This window comes from Ostrea edulis, chromosome 3, assembly GCF_947568905.1.
Source record: "Ostrea edulis chromosome 3, xbOstEdul1.1, whole genome shotgun sequence".
Taxonomy (NCBI): domain Eukaryota; kingdom Metazoa; phylum Mollusca; class Bivalvia; order Ostreida; family Ostreidae; genus Ostrea; species Ostrea edulis.
Genome location: NC_079166.1, coordinates 73858009 through 73878482, shown reverse-complemented (window position 1 = coordinate 73878482; position 20474 = coordinate 73858009). Strand labels below are relative to the sequence as shown.

General features: G+C 33.5%; 1 protein-coding gene across 1 annotated transcript; it reads left to right on the top strand.

Moving 5' to 3' along the window:
* Positions 1-5880: 5880 nt before the first annotated feature.
* Positions 5881-20096, top strand: LOC125677095 (uncharacterized). Its single transcript, XM_048915072.2, has 4 exons — positions 5881-6011; positions 11112-11167; positions 13113-13244; positions 13458-20096. Exons 1-4 carry the CDS (start codon positions 5935-5937, stop codon positions 13742-13744), a joined length of 552 nt encoding a protein of 183 aa, XP_048771029.2. The 5' UTR covers positions 5881-5934; the 3' UTR covers positions 13745-20096.
* Positions 20097-20474: the final 378 nt, after the last annotated feature.

Below are 20474 nucleotides of genomic sequence, written 5' to 3'. Positions count from 1 at the left end.
CTACATCAAATTTCTCTGGTGTAGCATACATCCTTAAGATATGCACTTGGTCAAAGTAGAGTTGGAGAGGAGGGATGCTATAAGCGTGTTTTAAGTTGATTTCTTTCTTAAGTTACAATGCAATTGATACCAATAATTTCAGTAGTAATCGGTTTTAAAACAAGAAACACCTAGAAATAAAGGGACATGAGCACGATTTGAGCTGAAAATTTTCTAATTTCATTTGTCGATTTTTACTGTTTACAATGCTTACCTAAAGTATTTCTAATAATCAACCAAAATTTGAATATCAGTTGTTGACTTACTGTTGAGATTTAGCACTCACAATGATTTGTTATGTAAACAAGGTTCGTGTCATGTTTTTGTTTTTTTACATATAGATTGCATAATAGGAAATAGCATGTTTAAAACAAAATGAGATGTCTCAAGCTCAAGAAACTATGTAATTGTTTTCCGAATAAACTTGTAAATTGACACGAAACTTTTACTGATATATTTAACCTATGTAAACAAAAGCATGGTACAAGCTTTGTTTACATAACAATGAATTGTGAGCTCTTGCATATCCCATATACTTTGACAACTGATATTCAAATCTTTGCTAATGTACATAACAACTGCACAACGTTTGAGGAAGATACAAAAAGGTACCGTCTATTTAAGTAATGCTTAAAAATGACGACGTTTAACTACATGTGAATTTCTTTATGCTCTCCATTTTTATAAGATACTATCAAAAAACACGGTTTTCTCGTGTCCCATAGCATTGCTATTTTTCTTGGCAATTAACAACAAAATACATGTACATATTGTTGTTTTAAAGTTGTCATTTATTAATGACGATTGAAGAAGTTGACAACTTATTTACAACTCCTATAATAGGGAGATCCCCGAGTATTAAAAGTACACCTCAGACAACCTAAACAAGAATGACATTGGGACCTCCCTAATTTTTATAAATTCAGTTAAATAGAAACATAATGAAGTAGAAAAATAGGATGGCACCTTACTTTTTTTTTTTTTTTTTTTTTACATAAAATCCAATGACAGTTGGAATTCCGCCACTTCTTTGATCACAATCAAAAAGACGCATGTAGATCTTCAATGTATCCATAACAACTGCACACATTTTGAGGAACGTCAAGTAAGAGATGTGGGGTGTACAACCACATGTATTTTTTTCTCGAAAAATGGTTGATCACTTTCACAAAGGCATGTGCACATCTTCAATGTATCCAAAACAATTGTATAAAGTTTAAGGAATGTCAAGTTAGAGGTGTTAGAGGAGTTAATTACAAAAAGTAGGTACTATTACAAGGATGTCCGCCCGCCCGCCTGTCATTCAATATTTTATAAGCTGTTTGCACGTTGTTTAACCCGGCCAATTATAGGAGAAAAAACATTACTATTGAGATCCAGTTCTTTTGATGAAACGATGTGGAAATGTTCTACATCTTTTCAAATAGAATGGCTAAAGCCATAACCATCGGTGGAAAACAGGATATAGTTCTACTACATAATGAGAAGATTTCTCTCAGACTCATGACATGTCTCTATTTAAATGACGGTCGAGAGCCCTGGTGAGGGACAATACGGAACACGCATGAAAACGTTAAAGGCTACCTTCCCTCAGTCATCTTTATTAAGCAAAATTTAATTATAATCACAGATAAAGGCACAGTTTAAAAGTTTGCTGAATGGAAAATATAAAAGTGCGGTAAACATATAGCATCCCAAGTGGTATATATTCAAATTGTGAAAAGGTGAAGATAACGAACAGCGATCAATTTCATGGCTCCTACAATGTATTCAAAGTTAAAAGTTGAGAAAACTCGTATCCTTGGACATATAATGTACCGGAAGTGAGATCAAGTGCCTAGAAGGAGTAAGCATTCCCTGTTGACAGGTCATACACGCCATGGAATATATACCTTGATCAAGTTAACGAAGTAATCTGCAGTTAAAATCGGTATGTATGGAACTATGAAACACGCCAGACAGCATTTAGGTTTAAATTGGCAAACTAGATCGTTATAGAGACTATAAAATTTGCGAAATAAGGTATAGAAAATCAGATATTGTAAACAATGGGTTATGTGTAGAAAATCGGATATCGTATAATCAGATCAGGATTAGTTAGGTCTCTATAGAGAAGTATAACTGTTTACAAAATCAAAGGATATATTGCTGATCCTTATCTGTAATTAAACACAAAGGGTGCTGCTCTCTAGTTCTAAGAGACTGCTTTATTGCAGCAGCAAATTAATTGCAGTGAACGTTGCTTTCGCATTGAGTTGTACATGTACTCAGAGAAACAAAACAAGTTGAACACTTTGAATAAATCACTTATCCGTTTCTTTTGGATATCGTTTTCTGTGTATTTTATTTCCCTCAAATTAAGACAGGCTATACCAAGACATAAGTAGATGTTACAGGCTTTCAACAGCCTCGTTTAAACTCAGCATATCGCAAATTATAAGTCGTTATGATGATTTAATTTTCAAATACAATCTGTCATTAAGTCGCATACCATCTGATGTGTGTTACACTAACTATAAGGGCATTCTTCACATACTGATTTTAATTTCGGATCACCCCGTTTATCTGATCAAGATATAGAGTTCATTGTTCGTTATCATCGCTTTTTATATAACTTTAACTCTTCCATATGTATTGAAGGACTTTATACTTTATGCATCATCTGTCAATCCGAGTTTTCGTTGTTTCACAGGCTGTTTCTCACAAAAACTCCACTGATTGGAAATAATTGACGGTACTTCCCTCTTATTTCCGCATTTTAAATTTTAATCATGGTTTCGGATATGGCGATAGGTTAAGTTGATGATAATTGATTTTGTTATTGTATTATATTTGTTATGAAAAGTTTTGAGGAAGTTAAACGTACATATGTCGATTCAACAATGGAAAATAAGTATACACACTTCCTGATTACTAATCATAGAAAACTATAATTTGACCTTAAATGGAATTGAGGAAATAACTGATAATTATAACTATAATAAATATTTACTATGAAAAACTGAAATTCATTTTACTGCTTATAGAACTATCTCCTTGTAAATAAATTTGTTATAGACAAATTCAAAATTAAATCCAAACAATTTACTTATATTTCTTCCTTAATATCACAATATTTAAGAGACTGATTCAGAACTTTCACCATAATTTTGTTTTTCACCTTTAACGTGTTTAAAGGTTTCACAAAATGGTTGTTCATTAAGATAGAAGCTTATTATAGGGAGTTTGTTTTATTTATTGTGCAATCGAAGAATGATCGAAGAATGATAATGAGGTATGTTATCGTTTACAAAGTTTTGAAAAGACAGAGACATTCATATAGTCTATGATGTATGTCACATTTCAAGTATTTGTAAGCTAGTCTATGTCATTTCAGAGTTAAATTTCTGCCTGTACAAATAGATGATACTTTAAATTCCACTGGTTAAGAAGGCACACATTTTGGTCGTCAGCTTTAAATGAGTTGTATTTTCAATGTTTAGCATCAAAATATTAAAATATCATTAATCAGTATTCATGTATATTCATTGTAACATAAAATGCTATAACATTATAAAATTTCATGTTACAATATTTGAATAACAGTAATACTTAAAGACTGATACTCCAACTCTGATATGAGCGCATATTTCCCACAAACTGAAAACAAAAATGACAAATCTACAAAGGTATTCATGCATTTGATTGTGTACATGTAAACAAAATGAAAAGAGAAAATTGTTGTATGCATGTAGAGTCTGGTTTGAATATTCCTCGATAAAGGACTACTGTAGCATGGTGCTCTTTCATAAACTAACCCAAAAGAAAAACAAACGGTAAATTTAAAACCACAAGTCACTAAAACAATCCGTCATTTTCCTCACATCAACCGTCCATGTTATATCAGGCGTGTAGCCAGAGAGATATGAAGTGTACGTAACGTATAGGAAAGCCCTGATGGGGGCCCAGGAGCGAAGTCTCCAGAACTCCTAAGTTTTACCAATGAAATCAACTATTTCTTGTGCATAGAAACAAGGTTTCGTTTCAATTTCCTAAACAGAAAGAATTCACAAAATCATTTTTAAATTGTTTATAATGCCAACTCATCGTTTGTAATGTTATTGATTTGGGAAAAGTTTTGCGATTTCAATTTTACTAAAAGTTCTTTCGAATTTCGTAGAATCCTTATTTGTTTAACACCACTTCTGGCATATGTAGTCGCACAGTAAGTTTGAAGCTTCTCCTTCACAGCTGTTAATATTTTCATCAGGAGCAGAGATAGGGTCTTGATTGAGCACTTACTGGATCCAGCAATGTATCTTTGTTTGTAAGGGTTTTTATGTAGTTTAGGAATCCAGTATAGGTACGGTAACTCTTATTCGTTTGACCCATTGACTGGGATATTAAATGTGTCTAAAACAGAAGCATTATTTTGAAGAATTTCATGTTTTGAAAGGGCAGTTGGAGTATAAGTACGATTACCAAAAGAGGAATGAATGCCAAGTTCGTTTAAAATACAGTTGTAATAATGAGGCTTACAAACAAAGACAATGATGTTAAAAGCTTTGACACCTGGAACCAAAACATATTCTAATTCTTTTATCACTTCTGGTTTACTAAACACAGAAGGATAAGTAGTACGTACTTTTCCTTTGATGTGTCTAATGCGGGATTATATATATATATATATATATATATATATATATATATATATATGTATGTATGTATGTATGTATATATACAAAGCACTAAAATGACCAACGACACGAACAACCAGATTGTCAAATTTTCGGGACGATCCGTCCCATCTTCAGGACAAACGAAAAGAATTACATAATGTGGCCAATATCAACAGAATAATAAGAAAAACTACATATAAATACATGTATTTATATGTAGTTTTTCTTATTATTCTCTGTTGATATTTCTTCAGGACAAACGAAAAGAAATACATAATATGGCCGGGTCGTCCCGAAAATTTGACAATCTGGTTGTTCGTGTCGTTGGTCATTTTAGTGCTTTGTATAATTTTTTGTATTTGACCTTGTATCCATGTTGTGGATCCGACAATTTGAGGTATCGGGTGTTGTTGAAACTTTAGTGCTTATATATATATATATATATATATATATATATATATATATATTACAATTCTTTTTCACACGCTTTAAAGATTAGTAGTAGTCACAATATTAATGAGAGTAACTTAAATGTGAAGAGAGGAAAAATCCAGTTTGAAAATTCGAGATTTTTGTATATACATTATCAATAAAATATTGAGGGTCGGTAGCAAAAACGTAGTTGGGGTCGGGAAACAAGAAACACACATATATCTTATTTTTGTCTAAACCGCAATACCCATGCACTAGCCTAATTATTCTAAACATACACAATTACATCCCACAACCTTTATGTCCAGAACAATTTAGTGAGCAAGTAAGGACAAAATGTATATAAAATGTATATTGGTTTTCTTTATAACAATAGAGGACGGTATTAGTAGAATATCAAAATATGCACACTTCTACAGATCATCATTACACATAATATAAAACTTATACGGTACCATTTTTGATGCACCAAATGCGCATTTCGACAAATTATGTCTCTTCCGTGATGCTCAACCGAAATGTTTGAAATCCGAAATAACAATGAAGTTTTAGAGCTATTATAGGCAAAAACAGTGTGCCAAAAAAAGTAGAGTCAAATTCGTTTAAGGATAATACAATTTTAATATTAATTTGTTATTCCTTAAACGCCGTGGTCTCAAGGGATTATTAACATCAAATTACCAACCTCCTAGAGTTTGCCATATTTCCTATACTCCAGGATGTATCAACTTGGGAAAGGGAAGAAAATAAAATGAATGAAATTCTAGTCGACCTCATTTAATGTACGTGTATTAGTGGTATTAACATGATCACATACCTGTTTTTCGTCATTTTATTTAAACCGGATTGGAGTATAGCTGAGAAAGGTGGATGTAGCGAGAAGTATGTAGCTCATTCTTTTTTCATGAAATTTATTACATTATTACAATTGATTTAAAGCAATACAAGCTGTAGCTGACGCTAAATGAATTGCAATAAATAAAAAAGAACAAATAGAATACCATATTTATCATTTAATATATATAATTTCATTCAATCAGAATGGATGAGAAGGAATACAAACTCTTATTAGCAGAAAATGTTGATTCAGGAATAATTCTTTTTCTGACAGTAATTCCGTTTGTAATTTCCAATGTGTATTCACCTTGGAGGTCACCGATTCGGAATAATGCGAAAGAGAGGTACTGCGCAAGTGTCAGATTTAACGAAAATCTCTAAAGCCATTTTTAAAACGATGTAATATTTGAAAACAAACGAACTGTGTATTTACTCATCTTTATATAACCGCAGTCTCAGCAATCCAATTATGTTCGGCAATCATCATCCCATTGACCGAGAGTATATGACAAATTACTCCGAGGCTATGACAGTTTATATGAAACGCTCATTGTAGGTATGTTTTCAAGCAATACCCCCCGTATATTTTGCTAAATATTTCCATCATATGATAAGGATATATTCTACATCGTCATAATGGCTTACTTCCTTTTAAAACATGGATAAAGATATACCCATAAACAGCGTTTGTCTATTCATTTCGAACATCATTACTTAGCCGAGTACCTCAGTAGCTTAGCACGTAAACTGCTGAACTGTATGTCGTGGGTTAGAGTCCAGCAGGGGATTTATTGTTTTAGATTGTTTTCCATTAAAACTGCATTTTTGATTAAATGAAATAAAAATTGAAAGTTTTCAATTTCAAAATATTGTTTATATAACATCCACTTTTCATCTATATCAAATTTCTCTGTTGTAGCATTCCTCCCTAAGCTCTGTATTAGTTATACCTATAAGTGTTAATTGATGCATACTTGCAAAGTTGAAAAATACCACCATTTACAGCTTGTATTGCTTTTTTATATATCATACCGATTTATAAGTATAATACGACATATAGATTTACATGCATAGACTTATGCGTGTTGTACAATTCACAGACTTTCACATATCACACAAAAGATGTTTTCTAAAAACATTTAGTAGCTATGAATGGTATTAATGATAATAGTAATATTGATATCAATCGTCAGGTTCACATATACTAGATGATGCACACAAATATATTTGGTCCATAAAAGTATCCTCTTTATCTTCAACTGAGGGGCAACCCCCATTAGAGAGTGGGATTAAGACATCAATATTGGTACTCTTTAATTTCAGACTAACGTCTTTTCTAAAAATAGAAAATTATTTGTATTCCCAGTAACAAATAATATTTCTGTATGTGGTAAAATACACGATTTATGTTGGTTAAAAGTCCTTCAGATGCTTCATTAATATTCTTCAAGTCTAAATACATTTTATATTTGTATACCATCAGAGGTATAAAGATAAAAGTAAATTGGACACTAAAGTATTTTTATTTCTGACAGGAAAAAGTCCAACAGCATGTTTCCATTTTACGTCAAAACAATCAAAATGAAGTGTTTTGAATTCTCACTTTTTACACCTGTGGGTCGGATTTTTGCTGATTTTATCCATGTATTGATTAATTGAAAGTATATTGTTTAAAAGATTATTGTTACAAAGTACGAGTAGTTATAAATTCTGCAATTGTTTGACTTTTGTTGTCTTGGAGCAGTTTAACTTTATTCAAATGTATTTTTCGCTAGTCGTTGTTAGCTATATTGTTTGGTGTGGGTTTTTTTTTGGCTTTTTTTTTGTGTGTGCATAATCAGCTTGCACGAATATAAATATATCTTCATCACATGCAGTCATTTAAAGCAGATTTGATTTAAATATTCATTACCAATACAAATATTAGGCGCTTGAAACATTTTCTTTACGAAAGTGAAATCAAGGTATTGTGTTGTATATTTGTGTTGTTAATGAATGTTTAAATCATATCTGCTTTAGATGACTGCATGTGGTGAAGACATGTTTATTCGTATTTCTTGAAAACTGATTTTATTATTTTCATTTACATTGACTGTTATCTGCAATTAAATACTTAACAACATAAAGTTTAATACTTTTCAACCAGTTAGAAAAGAAGATTGTTTTGCCTTGATATAAAAAATCTTTCATTTGACAATATTTGATTTTGGTTGTTAAAGATATTGCACGGTATTGAAATTATTATGTATTTGTGTACCACCTGTAAAATATGTACAGTGTAAATACTTGTTTATATAGATCGCCTTTCATAGAGAACAAAGGCATAATCCATATTATTTCGTACTTTTTTCCTGTAGTCATTATCAAATACGTGTAGTTTAAATCTATGTTATTTGGTTGGTTGGATGTATATCGTTTAACGTCCCGTTCTGGAATCTTTCACTCATCTAGAAACGTCACTATTGCCGGTAAAGGACTGCAGACTTTAGACTAATGCTCGGCCCCTACGGCCTTTGTCACCTGCTGTGACACGGGACCTTGGGTTTGTGGTCTCATCGAAGGACCGTCCCCCTTAGTCGCCTTTTACGACAAACATGGGGTACTGAGGACCTATTCTAACCCGGATCCTCAAGGGAGCTATGTCATTCGGAATACAATGACTATTTATATATATCAAAACGTTTTTCTCTTTCAATTTGCGGACCCGTGGGACCTTTTGTGCTTTATTTTTCGATGAAACATCAGTAATAGCTAATCTCCCACCTTCAGCTTTTTCGATCATGGTATTTCTTTTCATCGTATCAGCTTTGCTCCATATGATACTATGAAATGATAGAGAAATAAATAGATATACTGGCAATAATGTTTAATCATTAAAATATTTTGCAACTCCAAATAAAAGACAGCACAGAGTCCTCCACATCTACTTCATACTTATGTATTTTATTGAAGATGGATGTTAAGGTCGCCCATTACACTAATTTTTTTTTATCTAATGGCTTATTAAACACATCTTGTGAAGTATGATTTCACCATTGAAAAAGTGATACAAGCTCCTAAGTATTTGATATGAATTTTTGTGATTTATTCCGGAATGATGAAAATGGTACTTTGTTTGCTAATGAAATACGCTGTGATTTTATGCATAATATGAATATCTAAGAAATCATGCCTAAACGACTCAAATAGACGTTCGAATTTTTTAGATAAAAACATATTCATGAAAATTTAAAAACGATATTTGCTCATGTTTTTTTTTAATCTAGGGATATTTGTTTTAAAATGTTAATTAGAAATAAGATATACCAGGGAAATGTATTTGAAATAAATTGAAATGAAATGGTCAAATTTCAGAAATATTACGATTTTTCTTATTTGAACCAAGCCCGATCGGAGTTATAGAAAAGTAGTCATAAATAGTATTGTAATCAGAAAAATATATTCCCTTGATGTAAAATGGTTCACAAATTAAACGAATTTATAAAGGAAACCGATTCGTTGATGAACAATGCATACAATTAGCAACAATAGTATTATTTTAGCAATTTCCATAAATTTTGATCGGGATCGGTACTTTTTTCTCTAGTTTGAATATTGTGATTATATCTAAAATTTGGTCATTTCGTTCCAATTTCTCTTTACATTATATTCATCAATATATCATTTTTCTAACTGACATGTTTTTTAAAGATTTTATCCATAGATTTAAAAATATTAACAAATAACATTTTCAATTTTCAGAATTATTTTTTTCTAAGAAATAATAACGTTTTTATCTGCATCTTTTACGCATGTTTTATTACATATTCATATCATGCACCAAATCACAGCGAAACTTCGACTAAAGCATCTCTCATTTGCAAATAAAACAGCCTTTTTATCATTCCGGGGAAAATCACAAAAAAAATCATATCAAATAATGTATCACTCTTTTAATGGTGAAATAATATTTCATGAGAGGTATTTTAACGAGCCATCAAATAAAATTTTAGTATAATGGGCTACCTAAACGGCAAACTAGCAACTCGACGTTATGACAAACAGGAGAGCTTGTTCTGCGTATGATCTGTTTTTTAATCGATGCAGGTGATTGAGAAACATGTTGATGTTATGGGGTCTCAAGAGTTTCGTTTATCGTCAGAATTTCGCTATAATGATCTAGTTTTTCAATACAACCTATCATTGGGTTAAATGCTGTGTGACGTGTTTCACACCGATTGCTAGGACGTTTGTGGCACACTGATTTTGATTAAGGATTACTCGTTTTACTTCATCAAGATACATGTATAGGGCTTGCAGTGGATGTGGCCGGTCAACAAGGATGCTTAATTATCCTAGGCACATGCGCATACCCCTGGTATATCCAAGGGCCGTGTTCACCCACCTCTTTTTTGTATTTCTCATAGGAGTTAAGAAATTGATCACTGTTCGGTATTTTCAACTTTCATTGATCTACAAATATGCAGATTTCTTTGGCTATATGATATTCGTTCAATCGATTGTATGAATAATATTTGAACAAAATTAACCACATGATCCCGCCCGATCATAATCAATTGCATGTACATGCAACCTTACTGGTTAACATAATGAAGAATTCTTTTATAGAAATCAAACTAGATTCGTAATCCCCGACAAGGCTTTGTGGGGTCTAGACTTTGGATATTGTCCCTTCCTCGGTTCCACATTTGTGCTAGTTCGATGTAAAAATGAGTGTATCATTCCTGCTGATTTTCATGTCAGATAGTGTTTCCACTTGCTTTCATGTTTACAGGTCCAATCAAACAATATGCATCCAATATGTGTTTAAATCTCATTCTAAATCAAATGTCAGCTCCCTTGTCCACAGGATATGGTTTTAGGCAAAGTCGAATAAAACAGAAATATCCACTGAAACTTCGTGTGGACCGTTTTAAGATAGTCACCGATCCTTTAATTTGTTTTCAATGATCTCGACATTATACTTTTCTCATGAGTAGCAATGATATTAATTATGCAAATACATGTAAGTACATTATTTTTTATCCTGCATTTGTATACTGGTCATCATACAATCTTTTGCATGATGAAATTTTGAATTTAATAATCTTTACACACAATTTGGTTCATATATTTGAAAAAAAGAATATTGATTTCATGTTACAGTACGCATGGATGCTGTGCGGAAACAATATGGAATGAAACACTCGGCAGATGTACAGGTTTGTATTGGTCTGTTGTCATAAATGCGAGAGTTCACCAGGGGCATTGCAGTCCACACAATGAATAATGAACGAATTTGACAGGTGGCACAATAAAAGAGCAGGGAAGGGAAATCAATGATATTTCTTAAACCAAAATTTAGACATATTTTTCTATAGAACAGAACTGTAAATGCCGCATGCTTCTATGGACGCTATCACGCAACTGTCCTACGTTATACATACACCGCGTACATCAAGATCACTCACAATCACGCACGCTCACACACACACAGCTCATGTTGAAAAGTACCCTGTATTTCACCGTAGATCCACCCATGAATTGACAATATATAGTTAAGGACTTATTCCCTTAGGCATATTCTCCTGCTGCTTCGTTTTCGTTTTGCATTTTTTTTTAATGTTGTTGATTTAATGTTTACACTATTATCAGAACTGTTTTGTTATGGCATGTCGTTCTCTTCTGTGGCCTGCAACGCGACATTTAGATATATCGACGACGTTTTATCTATTAGCAATGCTAATTTGCATTGATATGTCGATTCGATATATCCTTGTGAACTCGAAATAAAAGACACCACAGAGTCGTTCATCTCTGTTTCATACTTAGATATTTTATTGAAAGTATAAATTAAGGGCAAACCAATAACTCAGCTTTATGACAAACGGGATGATTTCAGCTTCTCCGTCGTCAACTTCCCATATTAATGTAGCAATACTCCATTATCACCTGCATATGGTGTTTGATTCGATACGCAAGAGCGTATTCTGCTTATGATCAGTCTTTAAATCGAGGCAGGCTACTGAGAAACAAGTTGATGGTGCAAGGGTTTTAACAGTTTCGTTTAAAGTCAGCATTTTGCAAATTATATGGTCGTCATAACAATCTAGTTTGCCAACACAACCTGTCATTGGGTCAAATGCTGTTTGACCTGTTTCATAACAATTGCTAGGCCGTTCTTAGCACACTAATGTTGACTACGTATAACTCCGTTTACCATATCAAGATAATGGGATCATGGCGAGTTTGACCGCAGTACAGGGGATACTTACTCCTCCTAGACCCTGATCCCAACTCTGGTATATCCAGGGGTCCTCTTCATCCAACTCTCTATTTTGTATTGCTTATAGGAGTTATGAGATTGATATATCTTCACCTTTCATAGATGTAGGGTCTCAGTTCAATGCAATTGATACGAGTTCAGTCTTGCTATTGGAGTATTTAGAATTTGATAAATTTTATATCTGGAAGAGAAATGAATTATGATTGATTACTTTCTTCATGTTATACGATATTAGTTCTTCCACTCCAAAAATCCATACAAAGCCAACACAAACATTGCTTTAAACACATATGATTCAAATGCATTAGAAACACATCATATATTCGATGCAAAATGTATTTGTAATATGTATCTTAACATCCTGTGAAGACGTATCTTTGCGACAAATAACAATACTCTTTCAATTGATAACGGTTAAAAAACAGGAGGCATGGTTTCAGCAAACAGTTAAGATTATGAACACAAATGAAACATAAAATAAGAGCAAATCCCCTGTGCATGGATTGTGACAAAATCTGAAACAATATCAAACTTTGGATTCAAAAGAGGTAGACATTTTTTGTAGCAAGTGTGTTTTAGTCGCCTTTTACGACAAGAAATTGCACTATCTAGGTAATGGGCAAAGTAAAATGCATGAAAAGCAACGCTTGATATGCTCTGGCACTGGCTTACTTTGAAAACATCCAAAACGAAAACGGAAACACACACACACACACACACACACACACACACACACACGCATATATATATATATATATATATATATATATATATATATATGAATTCAAAATACATTTTGCCAAACATTTTCCTATTATATTAAGACAAATGCGAATAAATAACAATGATTGTAATGAAGTTTTTTCCCGACCTATTGACAGGATGCATGCCTGGATACCTTGGTCAGTACTGCAATGAAACCTGTGAATATCCACGATACGGTATGCGCTGTATGAAGAAGTGTGTCTGTGAACAGGACACATGTAACTTCGTAACAGGATGTCCCCACCAAGGTTTGATTACAACCACTCTATAATATTGTTTCAAAATTATTTTGTCGGAAATAGTACGTCTGTGAATTAATCGGAGAAAACATTTAACTAAATAAAACATTTTAAACGTTAAAACAATAATGGTACGCCATCAATCACAGTAATTCGCTAATAAATGTACTTCTGCAATCTTCGTATAATTTAAAGACAAGCGGTACAAATTCAATATTTCAGAGTCATCAACAATCTTGGAGCATTCAAGCTCCATCCCTGGAGAAGGGAAACCAACAGAACCGATATTCAAAGAAGACGAATATGTTTCATCAACTGTGCAATCCAACAAAAGGGAATCGATCCTGGTACCAATCATCTCGGTTTTGGGTTCAATTCTGATTGGAGTCGGTATTCTGTATGCAATCATATATCTATATGAGAGAAAAAAAGTCACAGGGCCTCCCGAATTTTCTTCTACACAAACCAAACATTACGAACAGATTGATGAAATTGCTATTCATATCTGAATTTATTTCAATCGTCATTAAATTACCTACTTTTACAGGATGACGTAGGTAGTTCGGCAATACTTAAAATTGGCTAGCAGAAGACAACAACGGGTTCAAATCCGAGTTCATTTCAAGATAATTGTCTTAAATTTTACCTGTTACTGCGCGAGGGCTTCTGTTGTGTGCAGCATACAATCTCCACTGAACTGATTTAAGATATAAGGATATTCTCATTTGAAACCCCGCCACCCCCACCCCCGCATTAAACATCATGGAAACTGGGAATCACCATCGAAAAATTACAATGCTAAAAAGCATTCACATATTTACATTATCAATATCGATGCTCATGCATTTGGTTCCCAAAAATCCTATCAAATTATTGTATATGGACAAACAATGTTTGATAAACAATAGTACGATAAATGTTATAATCAAAATATCGAGGAGAACACATTCTACAAGAGAAAGCAAAACAGATGAATCTGTCATGTGTAAAGGGCTGTAGCATGGTGAAAATATCCAGTTAGTAAACCACAGACATCAATCGAAACTCCTCCACATAATGTACATTGCATAACCTTGGACATAATCATATATATCAAAGTTTTGATTCCATTGCCGAATACTGTCGAGTCATCAGATTGGGGGCTCAATTTTCGTGGATATCGCAAGTTGGTAAATCCATAATCTACGAATTTCAAACCTAACATACACAACTTATATGATGATTTAACGTACAGAAATTAATTCTTTTAGAAACAGTGATTTATCAACAATCTACAAAAATTGGCCCCTACAAAGTTCGTTAATTTTACTAAGAATCTAACTCCTTTGCTACAGTCCCTGAAACGTTCTACATTTCACGTGAACGGTGAACATATCGTGAACGCACTCTGAACGAATCCAGATCGAACTGGGTATGGACGTTGATCGCAACTTGGTGAATGGTTGGTGAACGCTGAGCGAATGCAGTACGTGAACAGGGCGCTAACGCAAGCGAAAAATTAACGGTGATCGAACGATAAACGCATGATGAACGCAAAATAAACGATTTATTAGGAACATCCCGGATGTTTTGCTTACACTGTGGTGATGTGGCATGTATTCATTCCCCATTGATTTATTATAGCATTTATACATGTATACACAGTTGAATGTATAAGGTATTATCATTTTAAAGCCTTTTTAATCAATTAAACTACCTGTATACTTTTGTAAGTACAAATTCAACTTGATTATGAGTATCACTTTGTTTCCATCATATTGTTTTAGAAAAAAGTTTATTTCAATGACTTGCTCAAGTTCGAATTCTGGGCCCACGCTTTACAAAAAAAAAATCTGCATGAAATAAACCGGAATGAAAACAGAAAACTGCTTGTTATAGAATTCCAAATATATTCGGTGTAAGCAAAATATAATGTATGTACAATGTACGAATATTGAATTTTTTGTGGTGTCAAAGGGACCGTAACGGACGCCAAAGTGGAATGGTACCTCTCCTACATGCACGTACGCCAAAGTGCGATGGTCCCTCATTTCTAGGCGCACCACGTCGAAGTTCGATAGTCTGACACGCCAAATCTCAATATTATTAATTATACAGACACTTAGAGGGGTAATACGGAAATATATTGGGTCATTTGGGAAAACAATCATGTTGAGCGAGGCATCAGCCGAGCCTAATATGTTTATTTAAGGACCGCATATATTTCAGTATTACCCCTGTAAACGTCTGCATAACGAATTTATCCTGTCGATGATTTTAGGCCTACCTAGGCCATTGATTAAAGTCATATTGATATTATTCATTCTTGATGCTTTTCTACTGTACATGTTTACATATGTAAATGTCATAATAAATGACTCCGATCAGTGGCGGATTTAAGAGGAGTGCGAGCCGCCACCCCTGCCCCCTAAAAGTTTCAAATTCAAAGTAAATCGTGGCATCTTGTGGAGAAAAATGCACTAAACGACAAAAGAAGCAATAATTTCTTCCACAGTCGGAGAAATAAATTATGAAATATTTTGATTTATTGAATTACTTTATTGAGAGAACTTCATTTTTTCCAGAAACTCTTAAAATTTGCGTCATTTTATTAATTTCACCTTATTAAAATTGATAGAAAATAGTACAAATATCTTTGAAAATAGGAGACATATTTCAAGCCCTATAAAATCTGTAAAATCCAGGAGCTTCCTCAGCCACCTTCACTGGGGGCCTTAAGGTGACCCCCAGACCCCGTGCCTCATAAAGTGGCACCCCCACCCCGTAACTGCAGTTCCTGGATCCGCCCCCTGGCAATGTGTATATTCTTGAGATATTTTATAAAATGCACAACAATGAAAAATTATGCAACATTTAAACCATAAACAACGGGATAAAAACAAGTTTTTCAACAATCTGTAAATTCAAAAAGGAATGTTTTGATTTCGTAGAGCTGTGACGTCATAATATGCACTGACTCTAGTGATAGGTTATATGTATTCTCATGGCGTCATAGTACACTTATGTGGTCATTAAAACATGTGGAAGGGATATATTGAAAATATTAGTTTAGTAAGAGACATAACATCGTTGTATGTAGTATTGGTTTCAGCCAATGAAATTCCAAGATTTTTACTAGAGGCAGGATAATGGGTTTCGTAACGTTTCTGACATCTGACATCGTGTTATCATGACGCCATTTGTAACGTCTCTGAAAACCAAATCTTAAAAAAAAAATGCTACGTCAGTTTGCCACGACGAAGATTTTTTTTTCCTCTGGCACCAACGTCTTCCGGATATTGGAGGCTGGTATGGGTGATTAAGAACATGGACGATAGCAAGGGCAATATTTAGTGTTGACAATTGTGAGAACAGCAAATTATATTTGTTGTCGAAATATCTACTTAGCCCAAACATCCTTTATTGCGTGCTTATTTATTACTTTTGACGTACATGTAATAAATATCTGAATGGAGGTATGCTATAATGCAAAACATTATATACGATTTTGTGTTTCAGAATTTTGTGTTTAGCAAAACGACAACTAAATGATAATGAAATAAGTTTTCATCATCATTTTTGCATGAATTTTGCACGGATATTTGGGTGAAACACCTCACTTTGCTACGGTCTGTTTTGCAAACCATCAGACTTCGTTGTGTCACTCCATCGCTCTTTGGCACATGAATATCTACCGTCGGACTTTGGCGTATCACATCATCATATTTTGGCGCATTCTCTCCACCATCGCACTTTGAAGTGTCACATCATCGAAGTTTCCTTCCACTTTTGCACATTTGTCCCCTCCTTATCAAGATCAGTCCTTTCACTTTGGAGTTCTGAATGACAATTCAAGGACAAAAGACTAAACGCTGAACAAACGGTGAACGCGCTTAGAGCGAACGATGAACGATTTATGTACGGTGAACGGGAGCAGTTGGTTAACGATGAACGTAACTGAAGAACTGTAACTTTCTGAAAAAAAATATTGTGACGGAACAGAGAGCTACAGATCCGCCCCTTATAAAAACTTTCGATTTACGGTGCACAAAAAGCTGCGCAAGGTTGAGGCCTGATATCGTTGTATTCTTGTGTTGCTGTCTCATGAATTCAATATCAAAAATTATTAACATATTGTCTTGCTATACCTTCAAATATTCAATAAAGCCCCATACGACCCGAAAACTCACAGCTTCAAATTATTTCGTTTGTTGACGTAGCCATGTTAGGTAGCCGACCAATTCTAACCCTGTTGCTATTGTTATCTATTCATAAAATTCGTTGTAAGTTATGGATTCGCTTTTCATTTATTATCAACACGAATGATTAATAGAAATATAATTATTCTACAGCTAAAATAAGCTCTTGATAAATGAAAACGCTACAAAAGCCCATCGTGGTCCTTAACACACGTGTGGCAGGGATGGAGACAGGACCAGATTAATGAAAGCCACGTTGCCGTGAGTTTACCTATTTTATTAATTATCATCTAATGGAACTGGGATGTTATATCATTTAAAATATTTATAGTTAAGTATTTGCGGGGATATTAGTTCACATCTAGACGTTATTGTGCAAGTATGGAAATGAACCAGGATTCGAATTGACTGTCTACCTAACATGGCTACGTCAACGAACGAAATTATTTGAAGCTGTGAGTTTTCTGGTCGTATGGGGCTTAAAGGAATATTTGAAGGTATGTTTGGACACAAGTATAATAGGAAAATATGTTAGAATTTTTTTTTTAAATCAAATTCATGAGACAACAACAGAGGGATATAACGATATCAGGCCTCAACGGTGTGTAGCTTTTTGTGCGCCGTAAATCGAAGGATTTTAAAAGGGGCGGATCTGTAGCTCTCTGTTCCGTCACAATATTTTTTTCAGAGAGCTACAGTTCTGAAGCTACGAAAAACGCAAAACTGAATGGAGAGCGAACGGTGAACGCGTGGAGAATGCACGGCGAGGAAACGGGACGTGGTAAAGTAGAAAATTTCAGGGAATGTAAGGCGTATTTCCATGAATATGTGTGTATATATAATTTATAATAAATGTATTTATTTTATTCGGTGATAATCCAATAATGTTCAAAATCCTATATATATACTCGATCATTGTTAAATGAAACCCGGTGACCATGAAACAAGGAATATATGTATAACAAATAATTGTTGCTTTTGCACAGATATTATTCATCTTTACAATTAAAACCGCCTCCACAAACAATCTTGTTTTCAATTGGATATCAAAACATATATCATTTGTTCATATTGGATAAGATATTTATAGCCTGGATCATATTCATAAACATTACACATGGAGCAGGACTCAAGTACGCAGGTGAGCTTTGTGGCACATACACCTCTTGTTTCAAGAATAAACATTATAACTCATACTTAACACAAAGGTTGCTCCTGACCTGAGGGTGTGTCAATACCCCATCATAAGGTCATTGATTGAGGTCAAGGTCACAACATATTGTACATAGTTTTGATCCAATAAAAAGCCCCATGGTGGGTATTAGTCTTTCTATGACATCTCTAGATAGGATGAGGATCTTAAAAGATTAATCTGCTTCATTTTCCTGTATTTTAAGTCATTAGCTTTAGAAATGCTGTGTTAGTGCAAGGGTCTTCAGAGGTTAATTTGTTGGAATTTTGTTAGGATCTGAGTCTTAGAGGATGAATGTAGGACAGAAAGTCAGTCCGGTAGTAGATTGGCAAGGACTGAAGGACACTATCCATCTGAAGTATGAGGTCCCTGTTCTGCTTCATTCATTTGGAAACAATACTGTATGGATTTTATAATGCAATACTTAATAAGACACTGCTTGACCGGTACCTGTTAGGAGTTAGTGTATCAATATGATACACAGTTAGTTACATGTACTTGAACATGTTCAATATCGATCGATAAATATTGATGTCATTAGTTGATTCAGCGTAAATGCTAACACAGGATCCACATGATAATAATAAAAGATTTAAGTTACATTTTTATTGCAATTGATTTATAGGCATCAGGTTTATTAACACATAACATAGTCTGGTCAAATTCATATGTAAATAATTCTTAATTTGGTTATTTATTGCATGCTTTCCTACCTGAAACCTTTGATAGGCCCTTTTTGACAAAATTTTTTTCAAAGGTTTCAGTGTAATTTTCTTTTAAAATGTTGACACTATTTATTAATGTTGCATATTTATATTTTGTTTTTTGATTAAAATCAAAACTTTGAAATTTACATTAAACTACTGTATAAAATATCTGTGGATGTTTAAATATGTGTTTTAAATTATGTGAATTAGTAGGAAAAACACATATAGTATAAATTTATAACTATTCCTTCAACACGAAAATGTTGTTTTAAAAGCTAACTCACTTCATGTTGGAATGTTTGCATGAAAACTTCTTCTTTTGTTTGATGTATTGAATGTTTATAGGTTATAGACTTTGCATGGGAAAATATGACGACCGAGTTTTTTGGCGCGTACACGGACCGAGCTTGCGACAAAAAACGAGGTCGTCATATTTTCCCAGTCTATAACCTTTTTATTAAATACTTTCAATTTCATTTAGAAACTAACAATAATTTATTTCTATCAATTTCTTTATTGAGTAAGAGATGAAAAACACGAAAATTCTGAAATATAACGGTGTAGTAATTTGCTTGTGTATTGATTGTGACGTAATGTTTGCGGGCCGGAATGTTTGCGGGCATATATCGTGTGATATATGCCCGCAAGCTTTTAAAGAAAAAGAGGAGATGAAATTGAAAGTATATAATAAATTGTAATATTAAACTTGATGCTGTGTATATTTTACTTGATAATCTTCCAAACCGTATACTTTTTCTGATATTAAAATTATGAAAACACTGTTCACGTTTGTATTTATGAGGGCCGAAACCTTCTTGGTGCCTTGCCTTTAAAACTTCATTTTATAGACTTGCAGTATTTAAAAGAAAAAAAAATGCTTTTTTCTAAGAAAAGTTAACCATATATTCTAAATTATTTTTGCACCAGGAAAGTCTCAGGAATAAATATCTGTTCTCTTACCTGACTGATTAGGCCCAAAGAGAACATTTAAATATCAGTATTTTCAAAAGTATATCTCTTATTTCAAAACAAGCATTAAGAAGCCAAAGAGGCACATCAGATTTGATGTATAGATGCACCTTTTAAACAAAACTGTTGTCTACTACAATACTCAGGACCAGTGAGTGAATGGAAGCAGTAACTGAGAAGAAGACTCATTAAG